The sequence below is a fragment of the Alligator mississippiensis genome, chromosome 4 (genome assembly GCF_030867095.1).
Source record: "Alligator mississippiensis isolate rAllMis1 chromosome 4, rAllMis1, whole genome shotgun sequence".
Lineage (NCBI taxonomy): Eukaryota > Metazoa > Chordata > Crocodylia > Alligatoridae > Alligator > Alligator mississippiensis.
Window position 1 is genome coordinate 232,748,620 of NC_081827.1, and position 20,995 is coordinate 232,769,614.

General features: G+C 46.0%; 1 protein-coding gene across 1 annotated transcript in view; it reads right to left on the reverse strand.

The window, feature by feature from the left end:
• The window catches only part of ARHGAP15 (Rho GTPase activating protein 15), a 503,050-nt gene that overhangs the window by 467,983 nt on the left and 14,072 nt on the right, over window positions 1-20,995 (reverse strand). The window contains exon 2 of the mRNA XM_006266996.4: window positions 2,574-2,753. Within this exon, the coding sequence (XP_006267058.1) occupies window positions 2,574-2,738 (165 nt within the window). The 5' untranslated portion in view covers window positions 2,739-2,753. The remainder of the gene's footprint in view (window positions 1-2,573; window positions 2,754-20,995) is intronic.

Below are 20,995 nucleotides of genomic sequence, written 5' to 3' on the forward strand. Positions count from 1 at the left end.
TCAGTTCGTTTAGTAGCTCAGGATGAGTATAGGGGCAGGGACAAAATTGGCAATAGAGTTCACCACTAACTATTTTATTTTAAATCTTTTTTAATGGTTTAAAAAATAACTCAACTCTGTCACTGTAAAAATACTGAAATAACTTCAGTATCTGATCTTTGCAAACCAGTCTTTCTTTCAGCTAGCCTATTTTGTGCGTGTCATTAGCAAAGTTTTCCCTTATTTAAGACTTAATTTCTGTTCCTTTTCTTTTGCCTGGTTTTAGCCTCTGGCTTTTAGAAATGATATAATGTATTTGGTAATGTAAACACTACACATCGCCACAACCTCATTTTATTATGTTGAGGCCTGAGATTTGAGCTCCTGAGCAGACGTTAAAAGCACCAAATCCATGATATGTCCTTAGATTATGCAGTTTTTATTGTATTAACTATTCATACTTTATTTAAAGTGGTATTTATTACTATTGTATGTAGGCATAATAAAACCTATTTGCCAAGATTTCTAGCAGAATCACTGCTAAGACTCAAGGTAAGTATGTGATTTTACAAAAAGTTCAACATTCAATGTCTAGTTGAGAGGAGGTACCAAGTGGGGTTCTGCAGCGATCTGTCCTATGGCTGGCATTGCTCAACATCCTCATTAATGATTTGGATGATGGGACTGAGTGCATTCTTGGCAAACCTGTGGATGACACCACATGGGTGGAGCTTCAGAGGCTCTGAAGTACAGGGCTTGGATCTAGAATGACCTGGGCAGACTGGAAAAATGGTCCACAATCAACCAGATAAGATTCAACAAGTACAAGTATACTATTCACCTGGTTTTGGATCCTGTTTTGTGTCCAGTTTTTGGATCCACAATTCCAGAAGAATGTGGACAGATTGGAAAGAGTCCAGTGCAGAGCAACAAAAATTATTAGGGGCCAGGGAGGCAAAATTTATAAGGAAAGGCTGAAAGAGCTAGGGTTATTTAGTCTGGAGAAGAGAAGACTGTGGGGGAATTTGATTACACTCTTCAAATACATGAAGAGAGATTACAGAGCAGATAGAGATGGGCCATCATGGGCAATACTAGAATCAATGGCCTCAATCTGCAGCAGAAGAAATTAAGGTTGGAGATTAGAAGGGATTTCTGACAATGGCTAGGGACAGAAGTTACACATAAACCAGTTTAAGTCATCAGAAACTGGTTTAAACCTGTAACAGAACAGAAGTTCAGTGCACGTAAGCCAGTTTCAAAATGGCCCAAACTGGTTTAAAATAAACCCAGTTGAATGTAGTACCAGACTTAACTGATTTGGGTCAAACTGGTTTATGGAACTTTTGTCCCAGACCCCTTCCTGGTTTAAGTTAAATCAGAGCCCCACATCTTCCCAGAATGCTTTTCAGCCTTGAGCTGGGCTGGGCTGGGCTGGGCTGCGCCATCTGCTTCAGAGAGCCAGACTGGCCCCACCTCTTTCCTCCCTAGCCAGAGCTTCAGCTGGCTGAGAAGGAAATAGAGACCGCAGGCAGAGCAGTATCTGCCTGGCTTCGCTTTGCCCCACCCTCCCCTCACTTGCTGCTCAAGCAGGAATCTCTTTTCTCCCACAGCAGGGATGCCAGTGGCACAGACCCCAGCTGGCATCTGGCCACACCAGCCCCATGCTAGGTAATGTTGAGAGGTGTTTGCATGTGTGTCTGGCACTATCCCTCTGTTTTTCCTTACAAATGCCTTGGAAAAAGCTGTTTAATAAGAGTTTGAACTAACGAGATAGGCTTGGTTTTCTTGATGGTCTGATAAGCTTTGTGTTCTGATAAGATCCCTGCTAGCTTGCTTGCTTCAAAGGCCACAATCTGTCAGTGTTCAAGAATGGACAGGGAAAGGTGTGAGAAATGCAATGCATGGCACCTGTGAGTACCGTCACTTTGCTGCTGAAAGTATGAAGCCCCTGCCCCTGCCCCCGCTTTGCCTCAGAGTGCTAGCCAAGGGCCAGGCAACACTTCCTGCCCCTTGAACAGTGAGCCAGGAAAAGCCTGGTAAAGGCTGCTTCCTGCTCCCCCTTCAGGCACACCCCAGCTGGAGATTGTGCAGGCAGGATGGGGATTTAAACCCCTCCCTAATCATAGCAACCTGCCTGAACCTGGCCATGCCACCTTCAGCTCAGCACTATGGAAAGGAAGGTAGGGCTCATTCTACCACCCCCTGACTTCTAGCCTGAGCCACTGCAGGCATGTGCCTGAATTTCCTGATTCAAAAGTGAATGTCTTTTCACTTGCAAATCAGTTTAATCTCTGCAGGTTAGACTAACCTGCAAAGATTGAATCAATTCAGGCTCGGGCTTTTTGAAAGTCCCTATCCTATGAGGGTGGTCAAGCACTAAAACAGGCTGCCTAGAAAAGATGTAGAATCTTTCTGCTTGGAAATTTTCAAGGAAAGGTTGGAGAGAGATTTGGCTGTGATGGTTTCATCAGAGACAATCTTTTCTTGAGCAGGGGGCTAGATGACCTGTAGAGGTCCCTTCTAGCCTTACTTTCCTATAATCTTATTATCCTAAATCAATAGTCAGGAAATGCCAGTGGAATTTTACTTACAGGTTCAGTGACTTTTACATTCTCAGAAAGGATCATGGATTTGCTTTGGCTAAGTCTGTCATGGTGGCTGTTGGCATTTTTGATCCTCATTTGAACAGCTCCTGCACTTTGATGGGAAGGATTCAGTTTTTCAGAGGAAGTGTCAGACGTTGTAGATCTTTGCATGGTTATGGTGTTGACCTGAAAAACATAAAATGTTACTCTAGTTGCATGTGACCGTCACCCAAAATAGATATAAATTCCAAATATATTTCATTGTAGGGAACAGACAAAACCAACAGGGCCCTGAGAAACAGCACCATTCTATTTTGACTTTCATTTCGGCGGAACAGTGTTTCATTTTGAGTTTCATTTCATTTCAAAACCACTGTTCCATTTCATTTTGTTGAAACTGTTCCACTGTTTCGACGCTGTTTTGACATTTTACCCATAGGCTATAATGGGGAAGCATGAACCTGCCTATAACTTTTTCATTTCTTGACTGATTTGGAAAAAACTTGCAGAGATGGTAGCCCCTTCAGAAGTCACAATGTCTGCCAAGTTTCACTTCATCAGCCTCCTAGGTACAGAAACTCATGGACTCAATATAGACATTGAAATTCTGACACACTACAGCCTGTCAGACATCTGACAGACTCCCCAGGTACCTCTCCACTTTTACCGGTGGCGCAACATCCCCCTCCCCCCTGACCCCAGCTTGTCCCTCACCCCCTGACACCTCCATTTCCATTTTCACTGACTGGCTCTCTTGCCTGCATTGCATGCCAGCCTCTGGCTTCTTTACTATTACTTCCATCCAGGAACAGCACACAGACACACTAACTGCAGGTGCTTCCTCAGCCTAACAAAGCATTTTTCAATCTGAAAACTGGCATCCCAGGCAGCTAAGCTGAGGTTACCTAGAGCCTCACAACTCCACTGCAACCAGCAAGCCTCAGGCCTGTCAAAGCCATGATAGGCCTGGGCATTCCCCAGCCAGGACTGTGTGCATGCGTGTGATAGCTGGAGGTTATGGTGCCTCCTACCCACCTTTAGGATCCACCTTTCAGGATCCTTGGTCCTGCCATTTCCTGGGGCTGCTGCACCACCAGCAGTACCACCAGGCCTCCCCAACCCTGGCAGAGTGCAGTTTTAGTGGTCATGCCCAGGACCTGGGGCCTCCTCATTCCCCATAGACCCAGTTCATACCTCCAAGTTTGTCTTGGCATGGAAGCTCAGCAGGGACATGCTTTTTCCCTGCTGGCTGGTGTTGCAGTGAGTGCCTCCTCCAGCTTTGAGAGTGGGGCATTAAATGGCTTTTACAAAATTAAAAAGGGAAGTAGGAGCAGATGGAGTGGGGAGGGTGGCATTCACTCCATCTTCACCTGGACCTTGGGGAACCCCAGCAACAGGAGGTTCACCTTGAGGAACACCAGCTCCTCCACCAAACCAGGATCCAAGCAGGTGTGGTGGGATGTCACTACATACCCAGCAACCGCCTCTAACTCAGAACACTGGTTGGTGGACAGGACAGGTGTTCCTGGGCAACCGTGGCCAGATCTGGCCACATCTGGCTGCGGCTTGCCCAGTAGATCAAGGGGTCACACAGCAGTGGCTCCATATCCTTAGTGAGATAGGCAGCTAACAAAGCCTGAGTGCTACCTGCCTGATTGTGGGGTCTGGTGCCTCTGGACCCCACCATGGAAGTATGCCCTCGGCCCAGATTAGCAGTGCCCTGTGGTAGAGGAGGAGACTGGCTGGTGGATTGTGTGCTAGCATGGGACAGTGGATCCCCCTCTTCCACATCCACCCACTGTTCTGCCTCCCTGACTCTCTTCACCAGCACCTCCATCCACTGATTCAGGCTTTGGCTGCTGCATATGCTGCCCTTCATCCTTGGGTTACACATGGTGGCCAGCATATGGACCATACTGGACCGCAAGGGATCAAGCCATTTCCTGAAGCCCTCCTTCAGCAGCCTCACCACTGCCTGCATGTCTGGTGATAGCAGCTTGCCCCATCCAGGAACACTGATCCCCTGGAAGTTCTCCATTTGGCTCTGAAGTTCCCTCACTACAGGAATCATCTGGCTAAGGAGGGCATTGGTAGTGTTGAGGGTCTCGGTGGCCTCAAGGAAAGACGTGAGGACCACTGAGATCTGAGAGATGGTGAAGTGTAAGGCCACCTGTGGACCTGCCTTGTGCAGCTTCTCCTTCATGTACCTCCTGCATGCCTCATACAGGGAGGACACAACAGTCCTGCTGAATGTGGTGCATGTGGGCACTTGGTAGGATGGGGCCACGAGCACCATGAGCCGCCTGAACCTTGGCCGCTCGACTAAGGAGAAGGGATGGACATTCACAGTAAGCATCTCCCCAATGCCCTTGGTGATCTTGCTCACCCTTGCAATGCGCCCCCTTTTCTGTCTGCCTTTCCTCCACTGTTCCAGGGAGACCTGCCTCTGCTTTGGAGGGATGGGAGCTTTGGAGATAGAGCAGGGCTTCACTTTGGGCATGCTCCTGCTAGTGCCAGGCTGAGGAGGGGCAAGGGCAAGGGGGTGGTGTCTGCAGAGATGCATCAGCATCCCTGTGGTGCTCATGTGTTTTGTTCCCTCGCTCTGGCTGGTTTTGGTTTGGCAGTGCAGGCAGACAGTGTATTTGGGATCATTTGCCAGCTTAAAATGATCCCAGGCCACATTACCTGCTTGCTTCTGGAGTGGGGGGTGCATGTGTGGATGTTGCAATTTCCCCCTTCTCAGCAGGCAGAGGGGCATAGCAACAGGGGGAGAGGACTCAGCTGAGCCGCTTGACTCTACAACCTCTACCTCAGCCTCCTCTGCAGTGCCTTCTGGGGAAGGAGACCTGGCTCTAGGGGAAACTTGAGGAGTGTGGAGGACACACACAGCTGATTCTCCCTCCTTCCCCAGAATTTTCCTTGCTAGGGCACTCAGATCCAGATCCAGATCCAGCTCTTCCTCTGGCATGGGAAGTGAAATAGGGGTGGAGAAGAATGTCATGCTGGTGCTGGTGCTGCTGCTTGTTGTCATGGTGGTGGTGGGGGGCGGGAGGGGGGTTATGGCTGGTGCTTTTGGAGTCACAGGCAGTCTCAGGCATAGGCAGTGGCACTGATCCTCTCTCCTTGCTGCTTCTGGAAGGCTCATCCCTGCTAGTTGTAAGAAAGAGGCTGAGTCTCAATTTTGGGGGGGGGGGGGCAGGATCTTACACCTCTCCTTCTGCCCCCTCTTCTGTCCCTCTTTAAAGGCTTGCCAGCTGTCTTTCCAGCATGCTTCATGGTGTGTTTCATAGATCTTGTTTTTATACAAATGTATAAATGTATCTGTGTTCCTACATAAATTTTATAAGGTATGTATTATATTCTGCAAGGTATAAATCTATCTCCCTTCCTATATAAATTCTATAATGTGTATGCAATATGCCACAAGGTATAAATGTATAGAAATAAAATATAAATGTATCTCTCTTCTTATATAACTTGTATAGTGTAATATCTAATATAATTATAAAATTGAAAAGAATCAATTAATATAATAATAAAATAAAAGGGTCTAGAAGAAAGAAAAAGTTATTGTGGAATCCCAATTGTAGGCTAGCAAGTAGGAAATCATTCAAATGAATGCTGGTAACATCCTTTGTTGTCTAACATTCCTGAGCTGCTGGAAGATAGCTCAGTAACTGTCAGACCTCAAGGCAGAAAGCAGGCCAGTTCAAACAATGCTGCCATTTATGCTGTTTTTCCATCCCTCCCTGAGAGCACTGGGATTGGAAGGGACCACAGTCAAGGATCACAGTCACTGGCTAGCTACACAGTCAATATGAGAGTAGTCCTTCCCTCTCTCTACCCCCACCTCCTTACTTTCTGTTTCCCTGCAGGCAAGCCCAGCTTGAGCTTTGAAACGCAAAACATTTAAAAACTTTCAAAATGTTTTGACTGCCCTCGTTTCGTTTTGCAGCTGTTTCAAAGCCCCTTGTTTTGTTTTGATTTCGCTGTTTCAAGCTCAAAATAAGTCGAAACAGCTGGCAAAATTTTGCACAGCCCTAAAAACCAACTAGGTTAGGACATCTTAGTTATTTTTAAATCCTGGAGTGACCTTCATGCATATCACGCTCCAGTTGAACACAGGACTTATCAGTTACCCTGTTTTAGACAAGCTAGTTTATGTAAAAGATTATCCTTATCTCAAAAGCCATTCTTGTCTATGGTGTAATCTCTCTGGCTGCATACAGAAGTTCATTTCTTCCGGTAACAAATTAGCCTGGCAGTTGGACTGAACAGACTTTCCTCCAGCCCCATGGCTGGAGACATTCACAGGCAAGCTCTCCAGCCAGGGGATATGAGAGGATTGCTCTCTGGGACACTACCACAATGAAGACAGCCCACTAATTCACAGACCACCATCTCCCCTGCCTAGGAAGAGGCAGATTGTCAAGTAGCAGTTGGTCAGCTTGAGGAGGATTGCTGCCCTGAGAGAATGCCCTCTTCCCTGATTCCATCAATCAGGCAGGAGAGGGGCATTCTGTGGTGGGAACCCTCCTGGTTCTCCTCCAGAGGAGGATAGCACTGGTCCTTGCACTCTTCCAGGCTGACCTCCTCTGGGGGCACTCAGCTGTTGTAGCACAGCAGCTGGCCTGACCCCATGCTGCTTCCAGCTGACCCAGAGCAGTGCGGGGTGAGTTGCTCCACTTCTTATCTACAAGGCCTGTATGGAAATAGAGGAAGTGACATGTTCTAGTATAGAGGGATCTGGCAACAGGCCCCATGTTTAGGTTCCTTGATACTTTTTGTTATAAAAGATTCTTGAAAACTGTTTTTAAAAATATTTCCAGTGATTTCAGCATCAGGCAAATAAACTGCTGTAGGGACAGGGTCATATAAATCCATTTAGGTTTTTTTCATAGATTCATAGATTTTAGGGTCAGAAGGGACTTCAGTGGGCCATCTAGTCTGACTCCCTGCCTTGAAAGGCAAGAAAAGGGTCACCAGACCTGGGATCATGTGAACCCAGCCAGGTGCCTGTCCAGTTTCCTCTTGAAGACTCCCAAGGATGTGGTGAGCACCACTTCCCTTGGAAGCTCATTCCAGATCCTGGCAACTCTGACCATGAAGAACTTTTTTCTAATGTCCAGTCTAAACCTACTCTCCAGTAGCTTATGGCCATTGTTTCTTGTTGTTCCAGGGGGTGCCCTGGTAAACAGATCATCGCCTACTTCATGTTGCTCTCCCCTTATGAATTTGTACACCGCCACAAGGTCCCCCCTCAGTCTTCTCTTGGAGAGACTGAAAAGGTTGAGGTCCCTTAGCCTATCCTCATAGGGCTTTCCCTGCAGGCCTCTAAGCAGATGAGTGGTTCATCTTTGGACCCTCTCCAGGTTCTCTGCATCCCACTTGAACTGCAGCATCCAGAACTGGACACAGTACTCCAGCTATGGCCTGACCAGTGCCACAAAGAGGGGGAGAATCACCTCCTGGGACCTGTTTGTGAAGCACCTACAGATGCACGACAAAGTGCGATTTGCTTTGTCAACTACTTTGTCACACTGACAACTCATGTTCATCCTGGAGTCAACAGTGACTCCAAGTTCTCTTTCTGTTTCAGTGCTGCTGAGAAGGTTGCCCCCCAGCCTATAGGCATGATGGTAGTTCCTTCTCCCCAGATGTAGCACCTTGCACTTGTCCTTATTGAATTGCATCCTGTTGCTCTCTGCCCACTTCCCCAACCTGTCTAGGTCAGCCTGGATCTGGTTCCTCCTCTCCAGGGTGTTAGCTTCACCCTATATTTTTGTGTCATCCGCAAATTTGGACAGGGTCCAAATCGCTGATGAAGATGTTTAACAGCACTGGCCCCAGAACTGAGTCCTGAGGGACTCCACTGCACACATTTTTCCAGATTGACACCAACCCATCCACCACCACTCTCTGAGTGCGACCCTTGAGCCAGTTTGCTACCCAGTCTACCGTATAATCATCGAAGGCAAATCTCCTTGGATTGGATTGTATTTGATAACACAATAGTTTTGTCAAATTATAAATGGCTGAAAATAGGCATTTCCTGAAATTTCCCAAACTCCTAAAGATTCTAAAGATTACATGCATACCTGTCCTGATACCCGACTGTGGAACTCCACGGAGCACTGGATCTCAGAAAGGATGCAGATAAAGTAGATCTCGTTGCAGAAGACGGAAGAGGTTCTAACAACCGGTGGGAGTGACACAAGCATATAGGGCATGCCTACACTGCTTCCTCCATGATAATAGGCAGGCCAAAAACACACCCTCAAACACTCATTCAGATCTCAGAAATGCAGTAATCTAGCTCACCTTTGAGCAAGACTAATGGTGTGCCAATACTCATAGCAGAAGACAAACAGGCTAAGAGCAGTGGTAGGTATGCACTCAGTGCTGCTTTAAGTCAACTACGTTTTCAGGAGCTGCTGGGCACAAAATGGGACCAAGTGGGCAAGATATGCTTCATAGTAGTAGGCTCCAGTGTGCAGCATGGGGGAGGGATTTTAGATATATCCAGAGAATACTGAGGATATATAAATCTCCTTGGAGACAGCAAGGATGGGGAGGGCAAATGACTCATATGTTCGGAAATACCCAATTTCAGGTTTCATACGAAACCAAAATTCAGCCTCTTCTTACATACATAAACTTTAATAATACAGTGATTTAATTTTTTTACACAAAACCTGGGCTTCTTTCAGGGTGTGGAATGGACAGTAAATGGTCTCATCTGTCACAACCCTATGGAAACTGAAATATATTTACAGTAAGAAATACAAGACTGGCAAGATAGACTTTTGGTAAGACAGTTTAATGCCACTGAGGAGAATTCAGTTCTATCTCTGTCAAAGAGCTCCTAATTAATGTTCTGGAAGTTGCTTAATATAACAATTGTATAGACAGCATGAACTGTTTCCTCCATTTTCTGAATTACTAAGCAATCACAACTGGAACTCGAGTCACGAGAAATTATAAATATTCAGTTTTATTTAAAACAAACAACCAACCAACCCAGCTCTAGCCTGAGGGAATGAGCAAAATTTTGAGTTATGACATACCAACTTTTCATCTTGGCTCAGCCACTGATTCAGTATATAGCCTTCACCTGGTTTTTTTGCCCCACATTTGCCCATCTATATAATGGGTATACACCTGTGCCTGAAAGATGGGGAAAAATTTAACCAGGTACCATCTGTGCAGTGATTTGAACATATGATGTTTGACCATAAACATAATCAAATCTACCTAAGTATCTCAAGTTAGTGGGCAGTCACTGAGAAATCCAAAAATAGAAAAAGATATTTTTTGTGTAAATTTTGGTTTTACACAGCATCTCAGATGAACTTCTGTAACATAGTGATAATAATTCTATCTCAGAGGAATGCTTTGAAGGTAAATTCAATAATTCTTATGAGGCTTTCAGAGAATGCCGAAATCAGCAGCAGGGAAAGACGCTTATCTTGTAATGTGCCTTTTACAGTTACAGCATAGTAAAAGCATACAAAACCTCAAGGAAACAATGTATTATAAAGCAGCTAAAGTTATAAAGGACTGCCATCTGGGAGCATTTTGTAAACATATAACAACTTTATTAAGTAAGCAAATTTATGAATAATGGGTTATTTTTGTATATCAGTAGATGTCACACTGTATTATTCACAAGTATGAAAGAAATGTATATGCTGCTTTTATATGCATGTGATATGTATATGGATTCTCTTGCTGTTTCCTTTCCAGGAACCAGAATGGGAAAGGTCTGGGCCAGGCAAGGGCCAGTAGAGGGAAAAATATTTTAAATCCCCTTATGCCACACTTTGGTTTTGGGATTCAGGAATGTTGCCATTAATGTTTGAGGCCAAGATAAAACTCCAGCTGAAGAGGACTTTAGATTAATTATTTGTGAGGCCAGAACAGTCAGAACTGGTGCATAATCAGAGTCGGAAACAAAGGCTGATAGACTTGGTGCTAATGCAAGGCCTGGAAACTAAAGTCAGAAACCAGGATTTACAGCCAGAAGTCAGTAGCCAGAAGTCAGGGACTGGGGACGGACATTACACATAAATTGGTTTAAGTGACCAGAAACTGGTTTAAAACTGTAAGAAAACAGATGTTCAGTGCACATAAACCAGTTTCAAAATGGCCCAAACTGGTTTAAGATAAACCTGGCTCAATGTAGTATCAAGACTTAATTGATCTGGGTCAAATGGGTTTATGGAACTTCTCTCAGACCCCTTCCTGGTTTAAATTAAAGCTTAACCCTCAGCATCCCAGATGCTTTGCAGCCCTGGGTGGAGCTGTGCTCTCTGCTCCAGAGAGCAGGGCTGGCCCTCTCCTCTACTCTCTAGCCTGAGTAGGGGCAAGGGGGAGGCATGGTCAGATGCATGGCCCCCTGAGGCAAAGGGAGCAGGGAGGGGGTTTATTCCCCCTTACCAGGGGACTTCACCTCTGTCAGCCATTCCCCCCGTCCTCACTCCAGCAGCACAGGATGGAGCATGCTCAGAGCTGGCTGGCATGGCCCCTGCCATCCACTTGCCTTGCCAATGGCTGGGCCTGAAGGTCTGAGTCAAGCCAGCTTGCAAGTGCTGAGGGCAGAGGGGCCAGCCGGGCTGGGCCGCTGGGGCCGGGCCCTTCCCAGCAGGCTGCAGCTCAGGCTGGGGCTGTGGGGCCTGTGCAGCTCCCCATGCCCAAGCCACATGGGGCTGTCACAGAGCCCCAGCCAGCTAGGAAGGGCCCTGTGGGGCTGCCCTGTTGGGGCACGGCCCTTCCCAAGCTGCTGTGGCTGTGTGACAGCCCAGCCCAGCAGTATGAGTCGGGGGCTGGCTCAGGAGTGGGTTTCTCGAGACAGCTGAGAGGTGCTGGCAGGCCCTGAGGCTGGCAGCTTCCACTGCACCCCCTGTCCTGTGCAGCACCTGGGGCTGCAGGCACACAACCAGCTGTGGGCTGCTTATGGCTGGGGGGCTACTCTGGCCCCCTCACCTCTAGCTGCCACTGCTGTGGCTGCACCGCACCACTCAGGGGGGTACGTAGGGGGGCAGGAAGCTTCATCCCTGCGGCTTCTACCCAACACATGGATCTCCCAGCTGCCTTGGAAGGCAGAAGGCGTCCAGGTGGAAGGCATCTGGGGGCTGCAGCTGAAGCTCCATGTGCTGGGCAGAAGCTGCCAGGCCCAGCCATGCTGTTTTTCTCCCTTCACCCCCAGCTGTGGCTCCTGCTCCTGTTGCACTATGCAGCACCACTTGTGGTGGGGGCAGCTTCCTTCAGCCTGACCACTTCAGGCCAGTTCAGTTTCTTTAAGCCTCACCCACTACCCGCCTTTGCCTGAGGTGCTGCCCTGGCCAGTGTCTGGCCTTAGGGACAAGGCTGGCAAGGGCTGCTTTCCCCCTATGCCTCCAGGCACAGCCTACAGGCTAGGGTGGGGTTTAAACCCCTCCACAATCATTTTAGCCCCTGTGGGGGCCTGGCCATGCCCCCCAGGTCAGCTTCCCTCCAGCCTTGCAGTTGCTGCAAGGGGAAGGGAGGGCTACTCTAATGCCCATGGTTTCTAGCCTGAGCTACTGTAGGCATATGCCTGCATTTCCCAAATTAAACATGAATGTTTGTGCACTTGCAAATCAGTTCAATCTTTGCAGGTTAGACTAACCTGCAAAGATTGAATCAATTCAGGCTCAGGCTTTTTGAATGTCTGTTTCTAGCCTAGTAGTCCAAATATAATGAGAATCAGAAGCTTGAGACAGGGATCAGGAAGAGAAGGACTGGGAGAACAAGGACAAGCAGGAACAGCAAGCAAGTTAGACAGGAACAGGCAGTACCATTTTAACAGGATCTAGGGAAATTTGCTGAGGAGTCCATGGCAGCTTGTTTGTAAGCCCCTTCAATGGCTGAGCTGCTTCCTGTGGGGTGTGGACCCATTAAGAGCCAAGAACCAATATGATAGCCAATCAGGATAAACCTTCTTATCTGCAGCTAAGGTTGTTCTTAATGTGTGCACCTGAGGTCACCTGTTGTAAAATGGTTACATGTTTTGTGCATGTCCTATGAGCCATTTACAAATAATTTACATCCGGCCATAAATTTCAGTTTTAAAAATCTTGTGTGGATTCAGTGTTGTCAGCAACTGCTTTGCCTTGCTACAAAGGACATGGCACAGGGCAAAGGATTTCAGCTACAGCAAAGCAGATTTTGGTTAAATCTCAGGAAAAACTCCATAACTGTAAGAACAAGAGGATGAAGGTGCAAGTTTCCTGGGGAAGTTATGGAATTTCCTTCATAAGAGATTTTTAAAGAAAACCCTGGGTAGCTTCTGTCTGCAGTGGCTTAGGAATAGTGCAGCAGGGGTTGGGCTATGCAGGGGCTTTAGAGCGGGTGACCCATGAGATTCATTCCAGTCCTACAGTTCTAAGTCCATGCTTAGCATCATCATCACTGAAGCATGCAGAGCCATTGAGTTGTGACTCTGGGCAAGGTCAATGATATGATACAGGGTGAACAAGATTCTCGGCAAGGCTGTGAAAGCTGAACGAGCATCATTATCACTTGGAGGACAGGAGCCTGCAGCCATAGAAATTGTGACCTCACCATCACTCTACCTCAGCCAAAAATGCTCCAGCAATCTTGAAGTTTGCAGCCACACCATATTTACAAGCATGTTTCCCCAGCAGGACACCTATTTTCCCATCTGCCTAATCTGTCCAGAGATATGCCTGTGTGCACACACACACAATATGCTTACCCTACCCACACGGTTTGCAAGGCACAGAACTGCTACCTCTATGTGCAGTAGAAAAGGGCAGAGTTTTTAAAACCAGGAAGCACTTCCCTTTTTGTTTCTGCTTTTATGTGGCAACAAACAAGAGCCAGTAAAACAGAACTTAAAACCCTGCGTTCCCTTTTTAGACATATGGCCATGGGCACAGAGGCATGCAATTCAAAAAGGGTGAGGAGGTAGCCATGGGTAGGCAAGCGTGAAACTGAAATGGGGTGAGAAGAGGGGCATGTAAGAGAAAAATGTGTAGGTGTTGGGAAGGACAAGATATTCTAGCACTTTTCAGAACTTGTTTTTTAGGCTTAGCTTCTCTTCACTAGAACTGGCCCTGAATTTGAGTCTCCTGGGCCACAGCGAATGGCTGCTTGGAATGTATGTGCATCTGGATCCATATTTTCCTCCTTGTTAGAGAAGTTTCATCATCCTCATCATGGGGCACAACGATGATCCCTCCTTTGAGTCTTGTGGACTCTCCTCAGAAGTGTCCATCATTAGGACAGGGGTCATAACAGGGTCTTTGTCTAGGGTGGTATGCAGCTCCATAGGAAAAAAACGTCACAAGGGAATCTCCTTAATATTTCCTGTGGAGGAATAACTTATGGCTCTGCTTTGTCCATGCACTATTTGCAGTTTCTTTGATATCCTGCCTGCATTCCTCACAAAACCTCATTGTGGAGCTGACTAAATAAGCCTATATCCAGAGTGAACACTCCTAGAAGAAGCAAAGGGTTTTGCTGATTTGGAGGCACTTTACATGTAGACAGAGACTCACATTTCTGCAATCAGGAACATGTAATGACCAAATTTGAGACTTGGTTTTCTTTATCAGGTTTCTGAAGCAATAGACAGATAGGACTTTACTGCATACATTGCTGAGAAGAGGGTCAGGCCATGTGCAGAGAAAAAAGCAGGTTCAGGATGCTACATGTAATTATAGGAGTCTAAGGAGAAGGGTATAGCTGTTGGGCAGGTATCATCTGAAAAGAGTCATGAGCTTAAGTTTTTCCATTAGCTTGTCATTCCCCTTTCATTCCCCCCCATCAGTACCTCATTTTAGTTACCTCGTACACCATCTATCCTCACTGGCACATCTACACGTGCACCCGACTGCTCAGTTATTACTTGCTTTAGCAAGTAAGTACAAAATGACTGTACAGTAACCGCTGGTAGTCCTCACAGTCCTGGTGCTGCATGGGTCATTTTCTGACCCTACTGCGCAGTAGCCTGTTGATACTGCACACTAGCGGTGGTGTCATGGTTCATGCCTGCTGATGCTATGTTGCTACACTAAAAAGGGTTTCTCCCTCCACTTATGCCAGAAGCCTGTTACCTGCAGATCCATACATATGCCTGTTCCCATAACCTACTTCTGAATATGCAATTGATTCTAAAACCTGTGCCTAGAAGTGATGATTATTCCTGAAGTTAAATCTGTCATACTAATGGGTAAGAAGTAAACCCTTATGTTTGTATATGCAAATATGCATTCTTCAAAGCAGCCTTATTTCTGAGAATTTGGCCTTGTGCATCAAAAGGCAAATTAGCACAGCAAATGCAGTGACTGAGATCAGCCAGACACAAATGATTTCATATTCAAGTCCTGATAAAACAAAGTTAAAAGGACCCCTCTAGAATATTTGTCAAAATGGTATTTTGACTTAAAAGCCAAAATAAAATATGTTGAGTGAAGTTTCATCCCATTTCAGTTTTTTTAATTAAAAAATTAATGTTGACATTTTCCTTGTTTAAAAAAGGTATGAAAATCATTTAAATATTACTTTGTGAAAAAATAAATAAAAATTGATCAGCTCTACCCACTACTATTGTTGATTCTTTACCAGTTTGCTGAATTAAAGTTTTGACTATGGAAGACAGTTATGGGGGGTGCACCCAGATAAGCACACACATGCCTCTTGCAGCATCTCAAACCCCTTTGAGATGCTGCAAGATGCACATGCAGGAACAAAAAAATGTTTCCTGTGCTGCAAATTTGAGTGAGTGAGTGCAGGGTTGTTTCTTGTTTTTTGAGTGCCAGGATGCTGAGGCTGGGCAGGGCAGCGATTGGGGGCAGGGACCAGGTGGAGGAACAATCAGGAGGGCTGCGGGAGCACTTGGGGGCTGGGACCGGATGAGGGAATGATGGGGAGGTCTGGGGGAGCGATCAAGGGATAGGGCCAGGTGGGGGTCACGTGGGCCTTGTGGGGGACATGTGGCCCCTGTTGGGGGGCTGTGGACCCCTTTTGGGGGGTAGTCTGTGAGCTGTGTGGGGGGGCTGTGCCCTGCGGGGGGCAGGGCACCCAACCTTCCTGAGCAGCTCCCCCTATATGCCCACCCCCACAGTCTCCCCACAATGCACCTACAAACCCCACAGCCCCAAGCCACCCTCACAAACGCCTCACCTGCCTACTTGGCCCTGTTGGTCAAGAATGAGGGGCAGGAGCAGGGGCAGGTCACTGGCATATCAGTGCTGTTCAGCACTGCACATCCAGGTGAGTGAAGGGGGTAGAGGCAGCTCTGATTTTTCTATTACAAAAAAGCCAAAAGTCAATGCCAAACTGTATAAATATTTAGAATGTATTTTATAATGATGATGGAGGCACTGGTAGGCTTCCAAATAGTTTTCAAATTGTAAATATATCAATAAAACATTACCCAACTGATTGGATCTCTCTCTCTCTACACACACACACGTATATATATATATTGGACTTTTTCTTTACTTGTGGAAGAACATGGATTTGGGGGTATTTTAAAGAGTGACCTTGAGATTTTTTATAGGAGATTTTGCAGTTTTTAAATAGGAAACACCAGAATTCCTGTTAGGCAGGCAAGTGGCAGGACCCAGGCAGAGGAGCCCGCTCAGAGCTGGCACCCTGGACCCAGCTGGAGGTGGCTGACCTCCTGGCCACTTGGGGCCAGGAAGACATGCTTTGACAGTTCAAAGCAGGCCACCACATAGGAACATCTTTCAGGCAATAATTGCCCAGATGGCCGGGTGGTGGCACACATGGCAGTAGTGCTACACAAAGTCCAATTGTGCAGCAACAGCCCAGTGGCAGATGGCCCAGAGGGGCAGCTACCTCTAATGGCCATGCTGTTCCCATCTGGGTCTGGCAGGTGGGCAGCCTTGGGGCCACATGTTGTTGCAGGTAGCAGCAGGTCACAGCCAGTAAGCAGGCCCCACTGCCAGACTGCTGCAGTGGGTAGAGGGTGCAGGGAACTCTCAGGGCTGCTTCAGCAGTCCAGCTGGCACAAGGGGTAGTGTCCCAGGTACCAATTGGCCAGGCCCCAGAAGCTCGTGAGAGTGAGTAGCTCTGAGCTGCTTGCCAGGGCAGCTTTTTATACTGCTGGCACCAGCACAGGTGCTGCCCCCAGGCCCTAGCTCCCCCTGGCTGCAGATCTGGGAGGAGCCAGGCAGAGTTATTTTGCCCCAAGTGACACAATTTGCCCCACACCAAAGTGCATGTCCAGGAATGTGTGGTGAGGCAATGAGCCCCAGCTCAAATTTGCTCAAAGTCTTGGCCAGGGACAGTAACAGCACCACACATGTTCCTCCTTCCTTCCTTCTGGCTGCTCCTGGACAGCAGAGGAGATTGGTATGGGTGGGTAGGGAGCAGGTGCTAGAAAGAGGCATGTGTGCCACTGCTGCTGTCCCCAGCTGGGTGTCCCCCCATCCCCTTTCAGTCTCCACAGAGCTACTCTCCACAGCCGGGACAGAGCAGCAGTGGCTTTGGGGCTCCCGGCTACCTGCCAGCCTGGGGAAAGCATCAGGGAGGTGGGTTCTTCCTTATAGTGCCTGCTTATTGCCTGGCTCTCCATTGTCTTTTGCTGGCCCTGGCATTCCAGCCATACCACGTCCCCATCTCTCCATGGTCTGGGAGTGGTGAGACACACCCTCTTTCAGAAAATTCTGGATGACCCATGAAACATTAAATTTGACTATGTAACAACACAAAGAACCTGCAGTGTAGGTTTAGATTACTTTCTTTCATTGGCGAAAGAAAGTCTAGTTTACTTCTTCCGGTGGGAAAAGAAAACACCTGTGTTCATTAACTGCTAAGTCAAATAACTTTACCAGTTGCATTTATTTTTCATGATGAGATTACAAATAACTTGTTCTGTAATTGTAGATCTTTCCATTAGTTACCAACATAAACTTAATTTTAGTTTTCTTCCAACTCTTCCCCCATTATGGCTCTTGTAACTTAAGTCTTTATTTCCACAGAAAAATGACAGATATAATATAATGGGGGGGAAAAAGGCTAAGTATCTGAAATTCAAATCTTCTGCTAAATCAACAGAACATTCACTTATATCACCTTTAACAATATAGCGCAGGTAGATTATTAAAGAGCCTAAAACAAACCAACACTGGCTTTCTAATCCCATACTCACCATTAAACTAACCAGTAGACAACCAAGCTCTATGAAAAAAATGAACTATAAAAACTGAAGGTGATGTAGAGGAAGTGTGCATTATAATAATCAAGCTGACGTTTGCTGATTCCACAAAAAAGTATTCTCAGTAGCTCAGAGAATTCTATATGATGAAAAATGAGTCACCGTGTCTAGCAGGAGGAGGGAAATTAAGTTTGAGAGGCCAGTTTCTGGAGTTTTTAGTGGTTATGCCTGGGTTGTGTTCAGTGTCTTTTATGAGTGTAAGAGTACAGTACTAAATTAGGACTCCAAAATGTGTTGTATTAAATAAACACATAATTGGTGCTCCATGAGACATACAAACTGAATAGAAAGGGAAAAAAATACAAGTGTCCTAGGGGGAAAGGTGACAAAACACCTTGTAGCAAAAGTCTCCATCATTTCTATCTAAACATACTTTTTGTTCTACCCTGACCACTCTATAGCATAGATTTGGGTGGGTTAGTGAGAATAAAAGATGAACAGAAACAGCAGGTCGTGCAGTGGAAATATTAGTGGTATCAGATTAAAGTCCTTTGTCGGCCCTCCACAACATCTATAATTTTCAGTGTTCCCTACTCACTTTAGTCCTAAATTGGTAGCTCCTGCTACTCATGCATTCTCCACTGTTTCCTTGAACAAAATTCTGGTGGATATTTTGTATGCCGGGGAACCAGTGCTCACAAGATGTCATGGAGTAGTTTATATTAGCTTCCTAACTGCCTCTTAACAGCAAAGCAAGACGACTCCCCCCCGCCCCCCCGAATTCAAAGATAGCCCTCCTCAGTAATTTGGAGCAAATATATATGTATCACAAAACATTAGAAACACGAGTTCCAGGGATGATCTAGAAACATTACAGCCCTAATTCAGAGTTGTGCGGGTGATGTTATATGAAATGCTGACAGCCAAACAGACTTTAAGACAATGTATCTGGCATGTGAAAAATCACTGCAATGAAGAGGAGTTTCTGGTAACGTAGAGATAATACAGCAGTTCCTTTGCAAATCCTATAACAAAGGGAAATAGCTACAGAACACAGCTTTTTAGAGGCTTTTGGCAGCCTTGCAGCTCATACTCAAGCATCCATAACTTAGGGAGGCTCATAGTTCTGAATTCCTTTCTAGTCTATTAGCAAAATCACAGGACATAACATCCTAACCTGCCACAGGTAAAGTAGGGGGACCACAGCTGCAAGGTTGTTAAAAAACACTTGAGAGATCCAAGAATCAGTACAACAGAACTTAACAGAAACCCCCATAATCCATACCATTTGGACCATACGGTATAAAATTCCCAGAACATCTTATCTTCTGATATTTTATGCATACAAATCAGCACAGACCACTTAAAAAATAATTTTTGTTTTCACTGTTCACCTAAAAAAAAATCTATTATTTTTGTAGCCCTTGTTAAGTTAGGTTGGAGGCATTTTGTGCCTGAAAGCTTGTCTGACATCTCCCCCAATTGTACAGTTTGTCCAAAAAATGTTATTACTAAAAAACCTTGTTTCTCATGACCCAAACAACATACCTTTCCACTATCACTGTAGGCTATACCAAACCAAAGAAAAAACTTTGGGTAAAATCTTTAAAAATAAGTACGGTATTGCCAACACAATTAACAAAGAATGAATGACTTTTGAGAGATCTGCCACAACCCAGGAATTGAGGGCATCTGAATAATAAGTAATTGCAACAAAAAACAAAAAAAAACAAACAGTAGCTACTCCAGTATCCTGTACATACAAATTAGCAATCAGTAGTAGTGTAGCTAAGGGGGCAACCAGGGTACCACCCCTGCGCACTAAGTTAGGTGGGATGCAAAAACTGGGCCACCACCAGCACCAGCTCAGCCACTGATGCTTCCCATGAGCTGTTGCTGCCCAAAACACAGAAGTGTCCAGATATGTCTCTGGCAGTCACTTTGTTCAGTAACTTCTATTGTCCCGCAGTTGAATTTGAAATCCTTCTAGACAACTTACAAAAGCCAGAGCTGCCCCAGGAACTTACAGTCTAAGGCAGGTGTGCTCAACCTCTGCCCTTCAGGCCAAATATGGTCTACAGACTATGGTATGTGGCCCACAGGGCTCTCCATGGGTCAGGGGGATCAGTGACAATTAATACTGTCACAATCCCCTGCTGTCAAATCCCAAACTTCAAGCCTCACACAGCAGGCTGGGGCTGGGCCATGCCCCTACTGGCCCTACAGCTGGATTGGAGCTAAACCACACCCCCTCCCCCCACAGCTGGATCTGGCTCAGTCATGCCCCCTCCCACCATGGGACCAGATTGAGGCCAGGCTGCCTCCAGCCCCATACCGACCTGCACAACCAGAAGGGGTCCCACCGTGACCACCCTGGTACCAGATTGAGACCACCAGCTGGATCCAGCCCACGGACTGACCAGGCACTGCCCATCCAGCCCACTGGCTGAAAAGGTTGTGCACCACTGGTCTAAGGGATGGATGAAGAGAAAACCGAATGTCCAAAAAGTGCCAAAAAAAAGCAATCATAAGATTCCCCCCTCCCCCCACTTTTCTTCATCATTATAAAATCACAGTAGTTATTTACTTTCAGCATTAAAAGTGTATGCTTAGCCTCAACTTCCAACGATCAGTGCTCATTATGTCTTTCTGATAGGTGGAAAGGCAACTACCTTTTGTATTGTTTTTTACCAAACTTTGGTCTCCTGCTATCTAAAGTGTTTTTTTAGAGATTGAATCATTGCTGTTGCTGTTTTCTAACCATTTACTAATTTGTTATTGTCCTTTATGAATTGTGAACATCAGAGTATGACCCAGCATTCCAATAAGGTTTTTTTATTAGTAGTATTTTTATGACCACACCTGACTCCTTGTTTTTCCTCCTGTGTTTACATGTAAGGATTCCATTCCCTTTTGCTCTGCTTTGTAGTGGTATTTCCATGCTTGACTAGTTAGCTGGAAAGGTTGCTGGCCCCTCCATTGGGGTACTGTCTAGCACTGAAGCAAGAACATCCCTGGACCCCTACTATAAAAACCATCCATTGGAAGATATTCTCCACTTAGTTGCCTTTTTTGATAATCAGCTATTTAACCCATTCAATGTGGACTACATTTTTTGTATAGTGTTTTAAAACATCAGAATGTCTAGCAACACTAATAGTCAAACGCCTTACAATGGTAACTATAATGTCAATGTCAACTCAACTTGCAAACTCAAAGGGTAGCATTTGATCAATGGTATATATTTTACTTAGAA